Source organism: Archocentrus centrarchus, chromosome 1, assembly GCF_007364275.1.
Source record: "Archocentrus centrarchus isolate MPI-CPG fArcCen1 chromosome 1, fArcCen1, whole genome shotgun sequence".
Classification (NCBI taxonomy): Eukaryota; Metazoa; Chordata; class Actinopteri; order Cichliformes; family Cichlidae; genus Archocentrus; species Archocentrus centrarchus.
Genome location: NC_044346.1, coordinates 20651448 through 20672185, shown reverse-complemented (window position 1 = coordinate 20672185; position 20738 = coordinate 20651448). Strand labels below are relative to the sequence as shown.

Sequence of the window (20738 nt, the reverse complement as noted above, 5' to 3'; positions counted from 1 at the left end):
TCCCTCAGACAGATTGTCAGAAATGCACGTTAATGTTTCTGCTTTCCTGAGAACAGTTTGTCGGTTAATAATTTGACAGTGAAAGTTTTTTCAGTGACAAGAAGCCAACCTGCTGATGAAGCTCGTGGCTTCATGTGAACATTCTAAAGCAGCTGATGCACACAGCGAGGTGAGCTCGCTTCTTCCTGCTGAATATATGATTTTGATTTTCATCCATTGAACGTAATCAGAGGGAGAGACGATGTGCATTTGTTGAACTTCAAATAACTCATTCGGCAACACATTTCTCTATTAATCCTCATGTATTTGTTTTGTTAATTTTTTTTTTTTTTTTACAAAATTGCAATTTACAGGACAATGAGAAACTGCACTAACAGTAAGCAAAGTAGTCATAGAAAAAAACAGTCCTCCAGCCATTATTTACATCCTTAACGCGTGCACCACAGACTGATGACAGAAGAAGTATACGAATGTTCCTACACAGGTGTACAGACATGATGATGGTGGACGAGCAGGTAATATGCATCATTTGTTCAGCATGGCAAGACAAAGAGTTAAAAAACAGGAAAGATGCTCCTCGGTCAGTGTTGTAAAGGGTTTAAAGGGACCTGCTGAGACCAGTTTTACTACTTTCTGATGCAAGTTTAATGGATCAACACAAGTGCAGAGAAAATTTTCAGTCTGTTGTGGCAAAGGAAGCCAGACCTGGACAGCTTGTTTTCTTCCTTCTGTCATTTCTTAGCCTTGCCTTTCCCTTTGCCTTTCCCCTTTCCAGAATCCTCTTTCTTCTCCTTGTTTGACTCCTTGGTGGCTTTGGCCTTCTTCTGCTGCAGGGAGGAACAGGGCATGGGTGAGAAATATAAAGAAGGGGGGGGGGATAATAATGATCCCATCTAGACTCAAAATGCCAGGGTTTGAATGCCCTTACTTTAATCATAGCATCGGCTTTGAGGCCCTCTCCTTCGTCTTCAGACTCCAGATCCTCCTGGTTTATGTCTTCCCCTCCCAACTCTAATTCCCCTCCACCACCACGGCGGCCTTTCTTCACAGCTTGTAGGGAGTACGGCGTTAGGTGAGCCTCTTTGTTGTACGCCCGTGTGAAGGCTGCCTTCACCTGGAAGGAGACAAGACAGGAGTCAAAACTTGGTGCATGTTGGACATAAAGATGATCAATCAGTGTTATTTTTTAAATATTTAAAGCTGTGCAAATGAATCAGAGATTTATCCACTCACTGAAGTTAAACAGAGCAATTCAGCATCTTTCAGTGATCTATTTGGTTTAAAAGATACTATAAAAAGTATCTTTTTATCTACAGATGGGAATTATAAAAAATTCCCTTCTGTAGAATTTAACCAAAATGTTCACTGCTGGGGGGCATGGCACCAGGGACAGGCTCCAGTGCCCCCCCACAACCCTGAATTGATAAGCATAAGTAGATGGGTGGATTTAAATGTTTTCAGGTATAGTTCTTGATAACTTTCCTGGTTAAATAAAGGTTGCACTGACTGCACTTTCATCTTGTAGTAAAAATGGGTATTACATGAAAGTACAGCGCAGCCCTAGTTGAACTTCAACTTATTTCTCTTTATTACACTAATAGCAGATGTTTCTTCACATTCTCTTAAGAGCTTTAGTTAATTTAGGTTTTAAACATTCTTTAAATTTCATGTCTCTAAGCTGTATTTAAAACTCAACAGTGGCCAGAAAAAGTTCAACTACATTATATTCATTAAAAGACCCCTGCCTGCCTCCCGACCTTGGAGTCCAGTTGGGAGTAAGGGTCGGGCTGTCCACCCCACACGCTAGTCTCCATGATGCTGTCCACGTCCTCCTTGATGAGCTGATAGTCGTCCAACAGCTGCACGGCTTCGGCGGCGCCCTCCGCTCCGCGTTTCTGAAGTGGATTTAGAATCGCCTGTCGCATGTAGTGCAGGTAATCCAGGTTCACTGCCTGTTTGCTGCTCAATGTCCTGAAAAGAACCAAGCAGGTAAAATAATCCAATGTTGCAGTGAACGTTTGACCTCAACGATATGAAAGTAGATCATTTTAAAATAAATAAATAAACCTCACTTTAAACTCATGTGTGAGGCCAGCTCCTGTATGATGCGTGAGTGTTTATTGGTCGAGGAGTTCTTGCCGAGCCAGCTGGGGAAAGCTGGGAATTGATTCATGTAGCCTCTCATGAGCTCACCTGGTAACACACTGGCATAAATAGCCTACACGCGCACACACACGCACGCGCGCACACACACACACACACACACACACAGACTTATGAAGCTTTGGTGCACATGAGCTGGTGTGTTTTCTAGCACAATAAACAGACTGATCAGGTGCTTTCAACAGAACTCTTCAACACCTTTACAGTTATGTACAGCAGCACTTGTGTATGCATCCAACAGGGAACCATTTAAGCAAACCTGAAGGCTAACTGGCCTGCTTTCAGCCATCCCGCTATCACTATGATAGAAAACATCTACCAACACAATTTCCACTGCAAACCTTCCGCTCACCCCACATAACATCGCCGTCTCCTTCACCTTGGGGTACATAAACAAACCACATGATAATATGTGGCTGGCACAACCCTAAGTTGGATAAGCAGTTAAAAGCGGATGGATGGATGGATGACACACCATACATGTCTGCAGTAAAAATCAGTGTTTACACTTAGGGGTGTGCGATATATATCGTCTAGAATCTAGACGATATATATGGGCAATTACGATATTATCTAGAGTCTAGATAATATCGTAATTGCCATGTTAACGATGTGCAAGCTGACGTTATTGAGTATGCTAATGACTGGGGGGGGGAAAAAATTAAATGCCTCCGCTCCAAGCATTCACTACTTTATGCTTTAGTATAGGCTGCTGCGCGTGCACATGTCCATACTGTGCGCTAGCATAGCTGCCTAAACAACACACCTAAAGCTGGAAAAGAGTGAACACACTGCGCCAACGGAAGCAATTCAGACATTACCAGCCTCCAGTCTACTGCCTTAGATTTAATTCCTAAGCGAGGAGGTGCTTTGGATTTGAAAAAACTGATATTGATGAAAAGACGGCAGTTTGCAGACTTTGTAAGAAAGCGGATAGCTTGACAACTAACCTGTTCCATCATCAGCGAGTATAAGGAATATGAAATGTTTCGGGAACCCGCTGTCCAAGACAAACTTAAATCAGGTAAGCTGTCTGGCAAAACACACACTCAGCAAACTTTAGCCCCCCCGTGACCACGACTAGCGGGATAAAGAGGAAGATAATGGATGGATGTTAATATACTTATAATCACTGCGTCATAACCTAGCAATGTTCTCGGAGCTCACCTGTTTGGAGCCTCGGATAATATCCGTATTGAGTGATTGCTTTTGAAAAACTCGTTGTAGTTTTTCTATTTGTCACACCCAGGACACAATTTAAAAAGAGATTTTAATCTCAGTGTGTTTCCTGGTTGAATAACGCTTAAATAAAATAAAAATAAAAGTTAACGTCAAAAACACTTCTTGTACGAACGCATTTTTAAAAAATGCAAAATATCGTTTATTATCGTTATTGAAAAATTACAGAAAATATTGAGATATTATTTGTCAATATTGCACACCCTACCAGAGATAGACAAAAAGATAGCCTTCACTTTGTTATTTGTGTGTATGTTGTACCTGTGTGGGCAGCAGTGACCAGTTTTGCCCCGAGCGGATCCGTCTGTCCACCAAATCGCCGTCACAGATAGAATCGGCCGTTTTACTGAGCAAGACCAGGTGGGACTTCAGATTGCCACTGACAAGAAAAAAAAAAACAGGAATATTTAAGATAAAAATTTGACAACTTGGTCAGTTCCAGCCATGGGACAAAGCAGCTGGTCTTTCTCACCCTGCAGCAGCTGGTCGAACGTTCAGGTAGTTCTCCTGGACGAACAGCGGGGCCAGCGAGTAGTCGTGGAAAAAGAGGTCAGACTTATCGATGAGGCTCATACCTCTCTCTTCCCCTGAGGCAAACACCTTCCTGCAGACATCAAACGGCCCGAGCTTCATGTCCTTACGGGCGCTGGCTGCGTCGGATTTGCACTGGTCGTACGTCATCGTTTTGTCTTTGGCTGACCACATGCTGAGATTGTGGATCACCTGGCGAGAAAGCAGCCAGCACGGTGAGGAAGGCAACCACAGGTGACTATAAGCCAACCATCTCAGGCTCGTTATGAATTTACAGAATGCTTTGATTTCTTTACCTGTCGTACATCCTGATTGGAGGCTAAAATGATTTCATTAAGAGCTGGAGGCGGGATCTTGATTCCCTCCTTGAAAGCAATGGACATCATGGCTCCCTTAAAAAGGAAGAGAAAAAAATACAAGTGAGAAAGAAGAAAGTGTTGGTGCATTCTGGATCAGTTCTTAGTGGACATAATATCCAGTTTGCTGTGGTTTCTATGGGTGAATGAAATTCTAGTGTTTCATCAGTTTGTTACTTTGCACGGTTACCTCAACCCTAATTCCAAAAAAGCTGATGCTGTGTAAAATGTAAATAACAGGATGCAATGATTTCTGATATTACTGATATGAACTGTTAGATCATCTGCATATTTTGATGCTTAAATCAGGAAGCTCCCCGAAGGCTGACGGCACCCTCCTGCTTTATGACAGTGACACCTGCAGCAGGCAGGGGTGAATCTAAAGGGGGTGTGGGGTGTATGAGACCATATTTATTTCAAGGCTTTAGTAACATTATTTTGCAGATTTAGATTCATATAAAATATTATATGAATATTCCCATAGGTCAGTAAAAATATACACCATATCATCTTTATTTACACGGGCCAGTAAAACTCTGTGCCACTGACCTGAAGCTGTTAGGCTGCACACTGAATTATTATTAACATTAATTATTAACGTACACCATCAAAACGTCTGTTTTCTGCAGCAGGCAACGTTGCATCAAAGCACAGGACAAACCTCAGTTCTGAGAATGTTCATATGTTCACTTTTTCCAGACACACACACACACACACACACACACACACACAAAATAACTCATTCATTAGCACAGCTGAACATGAAGACACATGCACAAAAACACATACGCATGAACACACACCAAAGTTACAACACTGTCAGAACTGGAAGCGGAAGGCAAACTGTTCTGTGGTCAGATAAATCAAAATTGCATTTCTTTTCATAAAACATGGACACTGTGTGCTCTGTACTAAAGGAAGGACACTATGTCAAAAGCCTGCATCTCTGATGCATGATGGTGCCTGTGGAACTGGCAGCTTGCACATCTGGAAAAGCCCCATCAGTGCTGAAGGGTATATATACAGGCTTTACAGCAACATATGTTCCCATCCAGGCCAAGCCTTTTTCAGGGAAGGCCTTTCATATTTCAGCAAGACAATACTAAACCTCACACTGCAGCTGTTACAACAGCATGGCTTCATAGTAGGGGATGTGGGTTTATGAGATTTGCAAATTCTTGCATTCTGTTTTTATTTACGTTTTATACATCGTCTCAAGGTTTTTAGAATTGGGGTAATGAGTATGTGCTTTTGGTTAAAAAAAAACAAAAAAAAAGGTGGTGGCTGAAGTGCTAAGATGATGGGGTCAAAATGCAGATGTCACCAATGGGTGACATCTCAGTGGCTACATCCACCTTTTATATACCAGCTGTGGTTTTCATGCCGTATCATTCACCTGCACCGTTTGTATTTTTTTTTTTTTTATTTAAATTGGTATGATACATGTAATTATCAGATGCAGGTCAGGATGTGCACGTGTACCTTGATCTGTTCCACTCGTGGTCTCTGGAAGCGCAGATCGAAGCAGTAGTTGGCCAAAGACCTGATCTTCTGGTGGTTCCGATCGTTGCACATGCAGATGATGGGGATCTTTGAATTTTTAATAAGGCCAATCATCTCCTGTGGAAGCCAAAATACATCAATATCAAAGAAACGACACACAATCCCCCCCCACACACACACACACACACAAAAAAGAATAACCACATCACCTAAAGGTCAGCAGGATGCAACCAGTGCTGAATCCTATGAATCCTTTTTTCCTCCACAACATCCCAATTTAATCTTTTAACTTATAAAAGTTAAGAAATAGCACAAATAGAATTAAAAAAATGTTTTGATTTACCTGAATTCCTCCGCGGTCCTCATTACCAGCCATGCCATCGACCTCATCCATGATCAGGACATGTTTACTGCTCACTGTCTGCGACGTGCCTGCAAAACGCCAATAAAGAAGAAGAAGATGTATGAGTGTCATTTGTTAATTACTTGTTTGTATGTTACGTTAATTCAAATAGGAGAATTTATTAGAAGTTGGGTCGAGCATGCACTGCATCTTTGAGAAGTGCTCTTAACTTTAAAATATGAAGTCTAAGAAAAGCTGCATAAGTGAGCTTTTGTCTGTTTGCAAAATTCCCTTTGATGTTTCCTTCCAGTTATTTTAATATGAGAAACCAGCTGTTCACAGCCTGTCATTTTAATCACTTATGTAAAGGCAGCCAAAAACAAGAGTGACCTTTGTAGAAGTTCTCTATGCTGGTGTTGTTCAGCGACTCGGCGACAACTTCCTTGAGGCTGTTTTTGCTGCGAGTACAGCTGGCATTCATCTCCACATAACTGAAGCCCAGCTCCTACAGGATGACACAAACAAGGTCAACAAGAGGCTGAGATTAGGGCGGGGGTCTGAATATGCAGAGAAACTGCTCAGAATAGGTGCGTTTTCACACTGACCTCACAAACCAGGGCAGCAGTGGTGGTCTTCCCCACCCCTGGTGGTCCAGAGAGCAGAGCGGCTTTGAATCCTGATCCATCATCTTTCCCTCCTCCAAACTTACCAAACCGTGCCACTGTACAGCAGAAAGCAGAGCAAAACACACGTGGTCTTCAGCACAGATAAGATTCTTAAAGGCTGAAACTGACCAAAAGAAAACACGTTCGGTCTTCTGCTACCTGCTGGTTTTCTGACACCCCCGCTGTGGTTTTTGTGCCAGTCCTGCAGCCAGCGCAGCAGCTTGTTGGCACAGCTCTGGTCCCCCTGCTGTCCAATCACAGTCTTCAGAGAGCGTGGACGGTACTTGTCCACCCACAGCAGACTGGCACCTTCCTCTGTTGGTGATGAAGACTGCTCTGGGGCTGAAGTAGAAGAGGAGGTAGAGGAAAGGCCCAGCTCCCTCCGGGCAGTTTGACCCATACCTCTCCTCGATGGGGTCCCTCCATCTCTGGTTTTAGCACTGCTACTTTGTGCCAGGCCGGTCTTTGAAGGGCTTGGGGTTTGAGGTGACCTGGAATTACCCTTGGAGGGAGAGATCTTCTGGGCTTTGGGGGTGCTCTTTAAAGTCTGGCTTGGGGGCGTCCTGGTCTTTGAGGTTTTATTCTACGTGACAAAAGCAGAGGGAGCAGAAACCCAGCAGAAATGAATAAAATTCATCCTTAAATGTAAAGCTGAAATGATTAGACATTTAATCAGAGAACAGAAATGTAATTTGATAACTGGGTATTTGTTACCTTTTGTTTATTTTCAAGCAAAAACACTCACAGGTTCCAGCTTCTTAAATCTTTGCCATTCATAACAAGAAATCAAATTCAAAGCTTCACCTTTGGCCAAAAACACACGTTGGTTTTCTAAATGAGCTGTCAAACACTCACAAGACAGGAAGTGACCTGCTTGTATAACTTTGCAAACTAAATTTTAGTATGTTACAGTATGTGAATGCTGACCTCAGCTTCTGCAGCAATCTCATACTTGGACTTCTTCCCCGGTTTGGTTCTGATCAGCTCCAACAGACCATCTTCATTGAGGATCTGGGTGCCGAAACTCTCCGCCTGAGCAGCACAAGAAACACAACTTTTCATGTGAGTGCAGGAAAGATACGGGACCATGAAGAAAATGAGAAGGAGGGTTTCAAATCAGTGTGATTGCTGCCATTTTTATTATTATTTTGTGCCTTTTTTGCTCATTTGGAACTCAAACTGTTTATGCTTAAAGGGGACTTTATTTTTCTTATCGCTTTTCCTTATTTTCTGTCATATATAACTGTTACTGTGGTGGATGCTCATAACATATATGATCAGTGGCTTCAGATATTTTCTTTCCTATTCCAGGCTTTCATTGATGTTAAAGAGAGCAGATATCCTTAATATGATGATCTAAGGCACAGCAAAAAAAAAAAAAAAAAAAAAAGTTATTTCAGTCAACATTCCCATCCAATGCAGTCTGTCATATTCTTCTTCAGTAAAGGTTTTTTTAAAAGGATGTCACGTTCATCACCTTCTCGAGCTTCGAGGCTCCGCTGTCTCGGCCCTGAACCACGTAGGTGGTCTTCTTGCTGACGTTGCCTGTCACCTTGCCTCCATAGCGCTCAATGAGAGCTTTGGCATCTTCTCTCTCCATAGACTCGAGTACGCCCGTCAGCACAAACACGCAGCCCTCCAAACAGTTTTCTGCTCCCTGGAAAACACGCCCGACACCACGCAGCCAGTAAAGCAAAGGCAGTGTGAGTTCTTCAGTACTGAACTGCGCACTGGTCAGCTGAACGATGGCCTCTACAGCGAGTACGTGTTACCTGTGGGATTTCCTTTGAGCCCAGAGCTCGTGGTCCATCTCTGTTGAGGTAGTTCCTGTAAGCTGAAGAGTTGGCCTTCTTCTTCTCTTGGTCATCAGGACTTGTGCTTGTGCTCTGAGTCAGAGACAGAAGTAAAGTATCTTGTTTTTACATTGTTTCATTTTTATTTATGTGTTCAGAGTTTTTGTTCTTTTGCTGCTCTGAGGACAAATAAAGTGACATATATATATATATATTTTTTTTTTATATATATATATATTTTTATATATATATATATCACCTCGGGTTTCTTGGGAGAAGTCTTAAGTGCAGTGGGTGTGGTTCCCACTTTGGGCGTGAAAGTCTTCTCTGAGATTGATGAAGTGCGGGGCTCCTTTTTGGGAGAGATGTTCATTTTAGTGGGTGTTTTGCTCTTCGCTCCTTCGTCCTTTTTCTTCATCATGGCCAGTTTAGAGCTGGTTTTCACAGGAGTTATGGTCTTTTTGGGAGACGGACTAACCACGTCCTCTGATACACTGCGGCTGGTCTTTGATGGGCTGCTCGACCTGCCGGCAGCAGCGTCTGTGCCCCTTTTTTGGGGGGTCGTGGTCAAGCCTTGTTTTTCATCAGAGCCTTTACGAGCCTGGATGGAGAGACAAACAAAATGAGAATGAAAAAAATTTGAGCATTAAAGCGGAGAAGCCTCTTTAATCGCTGCAAGCATTACCTTCTTTGCTTTAGGCTCCTCATCCAGCATGGCCAATGTTCTGGCAAACTCCTCATCCTCATGGACCTGTTTTTCCAGCTGAGTGAAGCAGCAAAAAGCATGACAAGAAGGCCATAACATTGAGCATAAAAATAACCATCTGTTGGTTTACTGAGCAGCTCTAATTAAAAGTAAAACAAACCAGCAGCTGCTGATCAGCCTACCTCCATGTCCTCTTCCATCTGCAGCTGCCTGGCAATTTCTTCATCACTGATCAGGTTGTCTGTGTCCTGAGTTGGCTGAGGAGTTTTTACAAAGGATCATTATTGAACCATGAAAGGATGAGAAAAGTAAAAAGGATTCAGTGGTGAAGCACAGAGAGAAATAATGCATCAGTACTCACAGCCTTTCGTTTGGCGCTGGCTACCAGCTTTTTGTCCGAGCGCTGAATAGACCCGCTGCCAAAGTAGTCGAGTACTGAGGTAGGGGTTTGTCTTGGCTGAGGAGGCGGGGCTGACTTTGGGGTGGAAGGCACAGGAGGAGACTTTGATCCTGTTTTCCCCTGGGTGGCGGCGGGTTTGACAGGAGACTTCCCTGACTGTTTGGCTCCCAGACGAGAGGTCGCCACATCCGTTTTTGTTGTTTTGGCTGTGCAGTTCTGTTTGGATTTGGAGGTCTTCTTCAAGGACTGGAAGTTGTCACTGTCCGAATCTACAAGCAGAACAGAGACGCCTCCTATCACGTGTGTGAAAAAATATATTTTGACTTTCACACTGAGGCCCAAGCATATATGAAGCTTCACCTGTTTCTGAGACATACTGCACAGGATCTTTTTTGTTCGTCTTCACTTTCTCTTTGGGAGATTTTGACTTCCTCACTGGCTCCTCCTCATCTGAGTCTGAACACAAACACATGGGAAAAACAAAGAGGATTTTAAAAAAGGCCCGGCTTCTGTGTCTACGTAGTAACACACATGTCAAGTATCCATTTCTTTAACAATAAAAATAATTAAAAGGTTGTCATAGCACTTCCAGCCATCTTAAATTATTTTCAGGAACCTCAAAGACTTCTCTACCATTCTGACATCTTAGCATATTCTGACTGCTGCACTGCATGAAGAATTGTTTGAATTTGTTCCCCAAGGTGAAGCTTCATTTAATGAAGACTAGAAGCTGTAAACGACCTGTTCTTAAAATATATTCACTGTTATAAAAGCAGATAGATTAGAAATTACAAACGTACCGGATACTATGACTGCGTGCTTCTTTTGTTTTTTCGCACCATCCTTGCGTTGCTCTTCTACTTTTGACCTTTTGACCTACAGAACATGAAACCAAAATAAACCCAGATTAACAGGATGAGGAGAAACAGAGAAAGGAGACGGGGAGAAGGACACACACTCACCTTGTTAGCCTCTTTCTTTTTCTTTTTCACCTCCTCGTCTGTTGACGAAGAATTCTTCTTTTTCTTCTCCTCTGGTTTGTTGTTTCCATTTGGGGCAGGTTTCTGCACCGCAGGCTTAGCCGACGTCGGTGCAAAGAACCGCCTGATGTCCTGAGCACACAGACGGGTAAAAACTGAAAGAATTACCTCCAAGTAGTGTCGTAGTAAAGTTGTGTACTATCAGAACAGCTTTAATGAGTTTTTTTTAAACAACTGAACTCACAAACCCACATTGATTTTGTGGGGTTTGTTCACTGCAGCCCTACAGTAAGATCCCTCCCTATGAAAGAAAACAGTCTAACTGTGTCCTGCACACACAGTCATAGTCACCTGAGGTCACCTCTTCAGATTTTCCTTAAAGATGCTGCAGATGACTTTTTTCAGCCTCCATCACTTATGTTTCTACTGCAGCTCTAAATGCCTCTGTTATAATTTTGTATTTCTGAATTAGTTTGTATTTTTATTTTGTTTAAAGTTCTTGTTTTTAATTCTGTTCAGTTTCAGTTAGGGTTTCCAGATCTGGGTTTCTCGTTCCAGTTCAGTCTTTATTAGTTTCAGTGTTCAGAGTTAGCTTTGGTGCTTTTGTAATATGAAGCACATTTGGCAAGATTTAAGACAGTCAGAACGGGTGTCTGTTATCTGACAAACTGCAGTCATCACAACGATAAGAGCAGTTTGACAAAGAAGTACACTGACCATCTATGCCTGATGTGTCCTAAAAGAACATAACAATGTTATCTTTTGCTCCTGCTTTACTGTAACATTTAGTCAGCTGAACCCTATTAAATACACTGCAGTGTTTTTGTATAGAACAGCCACATATTATATCAAAAGGTTAAAGGAAGATCCAACACTATCTATCAGTATCACAATACAAGCCCAACACTTCCAGCCAGTTCTCCACACATGGATGAAGCCTAGTCCTGGACTAAAAGGGAAAATTCACTGATGATCCCCAATGAAAAGAAGCTTTCAGTTTAAGATGAGGTTTAAACTCAAAGTCTCAAACAGACTGGCTGTGTAGTCAAATTTACCAAACAAGGACTAAAACTCAGGACATTTCTTGTACTTTCTTCCTTCTCCCTTTAGGGGTCGCCACAGCAGATCATCTGCCTCCACCTCACCCTACCCCTATCATCCTCTTCTGTCACACCAACCCTCTGCATATCCTCCTTCACTACATCCATGAATCTTCACTGTGGTCTAACTCTTTACCTCCTGCCTGGCAGCTCCATGTCCAACATACTTTGTCCAATATATCCACTATCCCTCCTCTGCACATGTCCAAACCATCTCAGCCTTACTTCTTCTCTAACTTTGTCTCCAAACTGTTCACACTATATTTTTACTTTATTTCAGTTAACTTTTTTACCAAAGTTTTGATTTTTAGTTTAGTTTAAGTTAATTATAATAATCTTGGTAGGCACCCAAACAAAAACCCTCATTCAAAGTCATTTAGATCTTTTCTTCTGCTCAGTCTTTCCACACATGCCACAGATGTTGCTGCTTCACTGTACCATGCAGCGAAGCTGTGAGGAAGCATTTGCATCTGCATGTTCTACACCCATTCCTCTATGGTTTTCCTTTAAACTGTCATCCCTCTCAGTGTATTCACACAGCAGCCCGTTTGTTACCTGAGCGCTCAGATCACAGCACAAACTCAACCCGTTTGCACTGCACGTATTTCACCTTCCCGGTTATTTTATTTAATGCAGTAAAATCGGCATCATTTTAACTCCCCTTAAAGGACACAGACAAACATCAACTGCTGCAGGATAACCGAGGAAAAAAAACCCAAGCTCCTCCTAAACGCTTCATTTAAGCCAGAGGATTGAAGTTTATTCTCTTTAGCTACAGCTAAACTGCGCTTCACACGATCAGCAGCAAGGTTTAACGACACAACAGCATCATTTCCTCCGTATTTAACCGCTTTGTTTACACACACAGGCTCCAGTTTAAGAGAATAAACAGCTGAAATATGTCACGTACCATTATGAACGCGGTTTCTCGCTGTGCTGGTTTGTTGTCAAAAAAATTAAGTAAGAAACACCTTCAACTACTTGGCGCGAAGCGAGAGTCTGTGGTCGCCAGGAAATGACGCTCTGGCTGGTTGTGGTGCGTCGATGCGTCATTACGCCTGTGTTTTTCTTTTTAACTAAAAAACAAAAAAACTTACAAATTTGTAAATAATAATAATAATAATAAAATCAAACAAATAAACACCACAGAAATAATAAAAATCATTCTGTAGTGTTATGAATTACCAGAAACTTTTTACTTTATTGTGAAGAATTTCCGGCAGAACCTGCGCCCTTTTCTTACTGAAAATACTGACGCAACTTTAATTACTTACTTTGTAATAAAAATATCTGTGTGTACACAATTAAACTCATTAGTATAATGGTCAACTTTCATATCCATAATTGCATTCACAATAAAAGAAGAACTGGAAAAATTAAGACAATACATGATTCATGTAATAAAAAATATTATTAAATAATAATAAACAGTGTGTGTACTTTTGTTTCAATCCTTAGAGCCCATAGGTTCCACATAAAATGGGAATATGATAATAAAGACTCATTTACAGGAGCAAAACTCAAACTGCTTCACCTCATGTTGTTTTGAGGTTATGTTGATTGTTTCTATGTTGTTTTGTGCATCAGCTAATCCATAGTGTTGCTTGTTCTTTATAAAACATCAGCATGAGGGGAGAAAACAAGAGCTTGCTGATAGTAAAGACCATGATGAAAAAAAGGTCTATTGGATATACTGAATATACACTGCTCAAAAAAATAAAGGGAACACTCAAATAACACAGCCTAGATCTGAATGAATGAAATATTCTCATTGAATACTTTTTTCTGTACAAAGTTGAATGTGCTGACAACAAAATCACACAAAAATCATCAATGGAAATCAAATTTATTAACCAATGGAGGCCTGGATTTGGAGTCACACACAAAATTAAAGTGGAAAAACACACTACAGGCTGATCCAACTTTGATGTAATGTCCTTAAAACAAGTCAAAATCAGGCTCGGTATTGTGTGTGGCCTCCACGTGCCTGTATGACCTCCCTACAAAGCCTGGGCATGCTCCTGATGAGGTGGCGGATGGTCTCCTGAGGGATCTCCTCCCAGACCTGGACTAAAGCATCCGCCAACTCCTGGACAGTCTGTGGTGCAACGTGATGTTGGTGGATGGAGCGAGACATGATGTCCCAGATGTGCTCAATCGGATTCAGGTCTGGGGAACGGGTGGGCCAGTCCATAGCTTTAATGCCTTCATCTTGCAGGAACTGCTGACACACTCCAGCCACATGAGGTCTAGCATTGTCCTGCATTAGGAGGAACCCAGGGCCAACCGCACCAGTATATGGTCTCACAAGGGGTCTGAGAATCTCATCTCAGTACCTAATGGCAGTCATGTTACCTCTGGCGAGCACATGGAGGGCTGTGCGGCCCTCCAAAGAAATGCCACCCCACACCATTACTGACCCACTGCCAAACCGGTCATGCTGAAGGATGTTGCAGGCAGCAGATTGCTCTCCACGGCGTCTCCAGACTCTGTCATGTCTGTCACATGTGCTCAGTGTGAACCTGCTTTCATCTGTGAAGAGCACAGGGCGCCAGTGGCGAATTTGCCAATCCTGGTGTTCTCTGGTAAATGCCGAGCGTCCTGCATGGTGTTGGGCTGTGAGCACAACCCCCATCTGTGGACGTCGGGCACTCATACCATCCTCATGGAGTCGGTTTCTAACTGTTTATGCAGACACATGCACATTTGTGGCCTGCTGGAGGTCATTTTGCAGGGCTCTGGCAGTGCTCCTCCTGTTCCTCCTTGCACAAAGGCGGAGGTAGCGGTCCTGCTGCTGGGTTGTTGCCCTCCTACACGTATCCCGGTAGCACCTCCAGCCTCTGGACACAACACTGACAGACACAGCAAACTTCTTGCCACAGCTCGCATTGATGTGCCATCCTGGATGAGCTGCACTACCTGAGCCACTTGTGTGAGTTGTAGAGTCCGTCTCATGCTACCACGAGTGTGAAAGCACACCAACATTCAAAAGTGACCAAAACATCAGCCAGAAAGCATAGGTACTGAGAAGTGGTCTGTGGTCTCCACCTGCAGAACCACTCCTTTATTGAGTGTGTCTTGCTAGTTGCCAATAATTTCCATCTGTTGTCTATTCCATTTGCACAACAGCATGTGAAATTGTCAGTCAGTGTTTCTTCCTAAATGGACAGTTTGATTTCACAGAAGTTTGATTTATTTGGAGTTATATGGTGTTGTTTAAGTGTTCCCTTTATTTTTATTTTTTTTGAGCAGTGTACATTGTAAAAACCAAAAAAAAAAAAAAAAAAAAAAAAAAAAAATGGTATGAAGGATTTTTTCCTTTATTTTTACATTTTGCCTCTTCCAGTTAAATTTGAGACTTTCACACAAACCAAACATAGATGAGTTTATGAAAAGCTTCCAGGAAGTGTGACTCATGGCTGTTTAAGAAGTCAGAACTTGTATTTATGTGGTTGTTCTCCTGCTGAACAGTTTGATCCTCAGCTCTCCTGAAGACGTTCCTGATGCTAGACCAACACCTGGCACATCAAACCATCCCAATCAGTGCAACAGTGAGACATCAGCACTGCCATGTTAAAAGCATTAAAACATCTGGGAAGTCTTGTGATATTTGTGAATTTTTTAATCAAGTTCCCAGTTGCCCAAAGTTAATCAGTACAATTGTTTTTAGCCTGTATTCATTTACATGTTTAAAATGAAAATTTGCCATTTTGGCAGTTATACTCTATAAACTGGCAACTGTCACTGAATCACTGGTCCTCAGCATTTTTTCAGGTAAGCTCTTCAGTGGAGCCTATCCCAGCTGCCATGGAGCGAGAGGCAGGGTACACCCTGGTCAGATCACCAGTCTGTCATAGGGCTAACAGAGAGACAACCAACCATTCGCTCACATTTTAGAATCTAGAATCACCAATTAACCTCACTCCACTCACTGCAGGTCTTTGGACTGTGGGAGGAACCCTCAGTACCCAGAGGGAACCCACGCAGACACAAGGAGAACTTGCAAACACCCACACAGAAAGGCCAGATGGTGGATTCAAACCAACAACCTTCTTGCTGTGAGGCAACAGCGCTGCTCTAATACCCAATTATATATTTAAATTGCTCAAGTCTCCAAATACATTAAAATATAAGATTTTATATTCAAAGCCACTCTGAACTAAACTAAATACCATTAATAAAGAGAAGCAGAGACAGGAGTAAGTGGAAAACAATGGAGATTTATTGGCCTTAACAGAGAATTCGCTCAGATACCAGATCCAGATGATGTAGAGGAAACATCCAGTGACTTCCTGATGTCCTCCTTTCTGACTGTGGTGGCCTGCAGAATCAGAGCCCCTATAAACAAACACAGGAGCTGAGTGTGAGGACAGATGTGATCAACAAAGCAGGAAGTTTAAATGAAAAGGTTACTTCACTGTCTCACATGCGCACACACACAAAAAAAGACTGGGCAGCTTTAGGAGTGAAGATGCATGCTGTGGTAAACACTCATGCAGACAAAAGCAGCCACACAAAGGACACACAGGGGATGACAGTTCATATCCACTACAGCTGTTAACAACGTAAAACTGTCCAAAACTGATAAAAGCCTAATCAGATTTTTCCACATTAATCTGCATGTGAGGAGCAGTTTTGCCTTCTTATGACTAGATTAATTTATGGAGGCAGATGTGTGAAAATGTCCAGCAATTAGCTTGATGTCAAACATTTTAATAGAGCAGAGCAGGCGAGCATTGGGTAAAAAGATCTGAAAGAGAAGGAACAACCAGCAGTGAGAAAGAAAACATGTCTGTCCCTGCAGGACAGGACGACGGTATCGTCTAACCTCTGAGTGCAGGTGTAACTTTCACTGTTCCGGTTCCAAGACTGTTCCCTTCTCAGACACGTAAATGCCGTCCAAGAACTTTCTGATATCCTTATTTTTGACGGTTGTGGCCTGCTGGATCAGAGCAGCTGGAACAGAGAGCAGCACATCACAAACTGATTACATAACAGGAGATACAGGACTCAGGAAGGTCTGTGTCATACGATTTGCTGCCGTTTTGGCACCATTAAGTTAAAGTTTCAGCTTTAATGTATTTATTAAGCATCTGGGTCATCCAAGTCTGGTTGCAGATGCCACACCACCCTGCTTATACATGCAGGTCTAGCTGTGAATTAATAAACATTGTTTAGCCCCTCCCATTTAATTTTACTGTTTAGGTTGTAACATGTACGGTAAAACTAGTCAAAAGGTATAAAGCCATCTCATCCTCAGGTACATTAAAAAGGCATTTATCAAAAATGTTTCCCAGGAGGACGGAGACGAGCCTAAAAGCAGCTTTAATGGGATTCTGTCAGATCCTGAAGATGCAATTAACTGATTTCCAAATACAGTCCAGTAGTGTCTTTTCCTGTAAAACTCTATCAGGGCCGTGCAGCAGCCACATTCATCTGCAGCAGCTTTTTGCTTTTAAACTAAACTAATTTTCAGGAAATTAAATACAGTGAATACAGGCTTGACTGGATTAAGGTCAGGTGACCAGCCACTACACTGCTTGGGCTTTATTTTTATGGCTGTTTTATCATCATGGCTGTGTAACTGAAAGCCCTGCGTGCAGGAGCCTGGAGCCAAACAACAACAACAACAAAAAAGTGTCACTGTCCTACGACAAACAGTAATGTGGACAAGAGCTGTAAAAATACAGATTCTGGAGAACATCCAGACTTGGCAAAAATAAAAATCACAACTGAGGTGGACAGATGGAGTTTTTGTTCAATAGAACCGTTACTCCACCTCAGCAATGAGAACAGCAGAGCTTTAGATAAGTGGAAACTTCATCTTGTGCTGTACAACATCAGCAGCATGTGATAAACTAATAGCTCAGGGGGATAAACCATTCTCAGGCATGGAGGAAGGTGAGGGACTTGACATAAAAACTGGATTTAACAGGGTTAAGAGCTGGACTGATGTCCAACTGGATGTAGAGTCTGTAGATGAAGTGCAACACCTGTCTAGACTCAACAGTTTTCTATCACATCACCAACAGACATCCTAATATTTTACTCAGTCATGTACACTAAGCTTCAAGGTGGCACTGAATGAGTTTCAGGAATGCTGTGCATGAAATAATGACAACTCGCATCATCGGTGCTGGAGCAGAGTTTGGGCTCGAGCTGGATATAATGTTATCATTTCTTTAACATGTAGGAGAGCTGTAGAGGAAACCGGAAACAGACGTACCAGAGTTGGACACCAGCTCAATGTCGTTACCCTCCAGGACCAGCTCGTCCTTCTGTGAGGCTGAGACTGCACACAGCACGCCTGGAAGAAGAAGAAGAAGAAAAAAAAAAGACAAATTTATACATACAGGTGATGAGTTTGTAATATTTTGTTTTAAGGCACCTCAACATGTGGGTGGCAGGTTCTGAGAGCAAACCGACAACCCTAAAATCTGCCCACAGCCACCACACAGAAGAATTTAAAAAGCACCGTCAGGTCAGTCAGTTAAATTAACTTTTTTTTTTTTTTTTAAATCCTGTTCCCAGTCTGTAGTTGAAACAGGATCAAGGAAGGAAAAGGAAACATTTGCTTCTCTAGAAACACCAAATAATCTGAGATGTGTACGCAGCCTCAGATACGTCACCAAAACGAGGAAAGCTCGAGATCTTAAAATCTGACAGGACAGAAGTGGATGTGTAAACTGGCTGAGTGCAACTCCACAGACTGCATCACAAATCTTTGCACTGATTCCACAAAGACAGCACCTTCCTCAGTTTATATCGATGAAACAAAGATCATGAAAACACATTTTTATCATCCTTTAAACATTTTTCAGGCATTTTGAAAACTAAATTGACAAGTTCACTGCAGTCCATTCAATCTTAAGTCATTCTGTCACATAATTTTTGTCTAAATAACTGCAAATCTATTATGAAGTCATCCATATTTCCCACCTCTACTGACAAAGCTTAAATTTATGCCACATCTCAGAGGACTTTAGGATCTTACGTGTGCCATTCTCAAACATTTCCACGATGTGACGCAGACTCACCAGGCCTCATTCGGACACGGCGAATGTACTTCTCTCCCAGGAAGTTCCTGATCTCCACCAGGGTGCCGCTCTCCTGGATGACCACGTTGATGGGGAAATGGGCGTACACGGAACGCATTTTGTATCTGAAACCCTGCAGTCGCACAAAAGAGGGAGAGGCACTGAGTTGGACTGACAAAGGAAACAAAGTGGATGCTTTAACAATAGACAGGCCCAAACTACACAGCTTAACACTACAGAACACCATAACCCCATCACTGAGGCTGGGCACAGCGTTTATAAGTGAACTAATTGAAACAAGCAGATCGGAGCTCTCACCAAAGTGACTCCCTTGATCATGTTCTGGACATGGCTGCAGATGGTGCGGACTGTGGCCAGCTCCTTCCTGTTTCCCCACCATTTATCCACACGAAGCTGAGGAAGAAAGCACAGCAGCTCAAATCACTTCCACAAAACTGGTGTTAAAGCAATCAGCCTACAGGCATACCAAGACACTGGCCCCGCAGACCACCAAATATGATCACATTCACTTTGTGGCAGTAACTGAGGCGTTTACACCCATACCCTGGGTAACAGGCCCAAATCTGACAGGTAAAAACATTCATCCCAACATGAAATCTATTTAAAGTGCTCTATTTAGATGAAGCACAAAACTGGCTTTGGGATTACTACTAGCTTAAGAAAATAAATAAGAATTTAATCTTTAAGAAGGTCAACAAGATTGGGGTATTTTCAAACTCTGCAATGAGTCCAGTTATAGTTTGGAGCAGTTTTCAGTCTTTCCTGGCAGTAAAAACTAGAAACCCCTATTTAATCTGAAATTATATAGTAAAATTTTCATTGCACTCTTAATGTCAAATATATGTGATGCCCTACAGTGACCAAAGCGTGGGGATGAACTGAGTATCATTCTGGCCCTTTCATACCTTCTTCTGTTTCTTGCCCAGCAGGCTGAGCTCCAGGTTGATGTGGTTGAACTCCCTGGTGAGCCTGCCACGGGGGCCTTTGACGGTCACTGTTCGGCCCTTTAGCCTCACCTCGACTGCCACACAGAGAGAGAAAAAGGTAAGAAACCACACTTGAAACAGGTCATAACACAGGTCTCTGTGGAGAACTGCTTCTTACCATTGTCGGGGAGGTCGACAGTCTGGCTGCTGAGAATGGTCTTCATTCTGCGAAGAGACAAAATGCGTGTTTTAAACTCTGTGTTTTAAGTTTGTGAGTTATAGCTCTGATCCGCTCGTATCTGCGCTTTCAGCAGCTGTGTGATGATTGTTGACTAAAGTTTGGACTGTGAGACGCAGCCACACCGCACCCGGTCAATCAGCTTTAGCTACAATGCTAATAACAGCAATCGGTAACGAGACAGCCTGTAAGCCCAGATCAGTTCCCTTATGAGTTACTGACACAGTCAAATGTTAGAAGATGTTAAATGGCTCCTGAAGCCGGACAAACACTATGTTTAATAGCACGCTGTTAAACCCACTGCGGGCCTCAGCGCGAACACAGCGCCAGGCCTTCGAGAGCAAACCTGCTTAAAACTAACATCATATATCCCGACAGACCTAAAGTAGACTACAAATACAGCTTATGATGAAAATCACAACAGGTTCAGCGCCTGATGGCTTAAAACTTAGAGAAAATTACGCTTAAGAGACACAGATGTAGTTAGATGAAAGCTAGGAACCCATTTCTCGGGTATCCTCACCTCGCCGGTAGCAGAGGAAAGGAGGAAAGAAGGACGTCACCACGCAATTGTACGTGCCGCCACCAGACATTACCAGACGATCGAAGACCCGAGGGATACACTGATAGAATATTTGGGAAGTTTGCGTGGGGAAAGATGAGGATAGAGGTGTAACAAACCACTTAAGCTGTAAAAATAAAATAAAATAAAATGTATACCTAAAAACAAGGAGGAG

General features: G+C 42.5%; 2 protein-coding genes across 2 annotated transcripts; both read right to left on the bottom strand.

The window, feature by feature from the left end:
- Positions 1–289: 289 nt before the first annotated feature.
- rfc1 (replication factor C (activator 1) 1) lies at positions 290–12804 on the bottom strand. Its single transcript, XM_030732434.1, has 23 exons — positions 12690–12804; positions 10662–10811; positions 10500–10575; positions 10060–10155; positions 9661–9968; positions 9482–9556; positions 9279–9356; positions 8853–9194; positions 8573–8686; positions 8278–8457; positions 7728–7832; positions 6960–7383; positions 6741–6856; positions 6526–6640; positions 6136–6224; positions 5772–5909; positions 4230–4325; positions 3875–4125; positions 3664–3781; positions 2073–2218; positions 1758–1971; positions 929–1114; positions 290–827 (listed from the first exon to the last, which is right to left on the bottom strand). Exons 1-23 carry the CDS (start codon positions 12690–12692, stop codon positions 732–734), a joined length of 3516 nt encoding a protein of 1171 aa, XP_030588294.1. The 5' UTR covers positions 12693–12804; the 3' UTR covers positions 290–731.
- A 3175-nt stretch (positions 12805–15979) lies between these two features.
- Positions 15980–20586, bottom strand: rpl9 (ribosomal protein L9). Its single transcript, XM_030730510.1, has 8 exons — positions 20525–20586; positions 19942–19988; positions 19743–19858; positions 19135–19230; positions 18817–18949; positions 18006–18086; positions 16608–16735; positions 15980–16117 (listed from the first exon to the last, which is right to left on the bottom strand). Exons 2-7 carry the CDS (start codon positions 19985–19987, stop codon positions 16629–16631), a joined length of 579 nt encoding a protein of 192 aa, XP_030586370.1. The 5' UTR covers position 19988; positions 20525–20586; the 3' UTR covers positions 15980–16117; positions 16608–16628.
- Between the last annotated feature and the right edge of the window lie 152 nt (positions 20587–20738).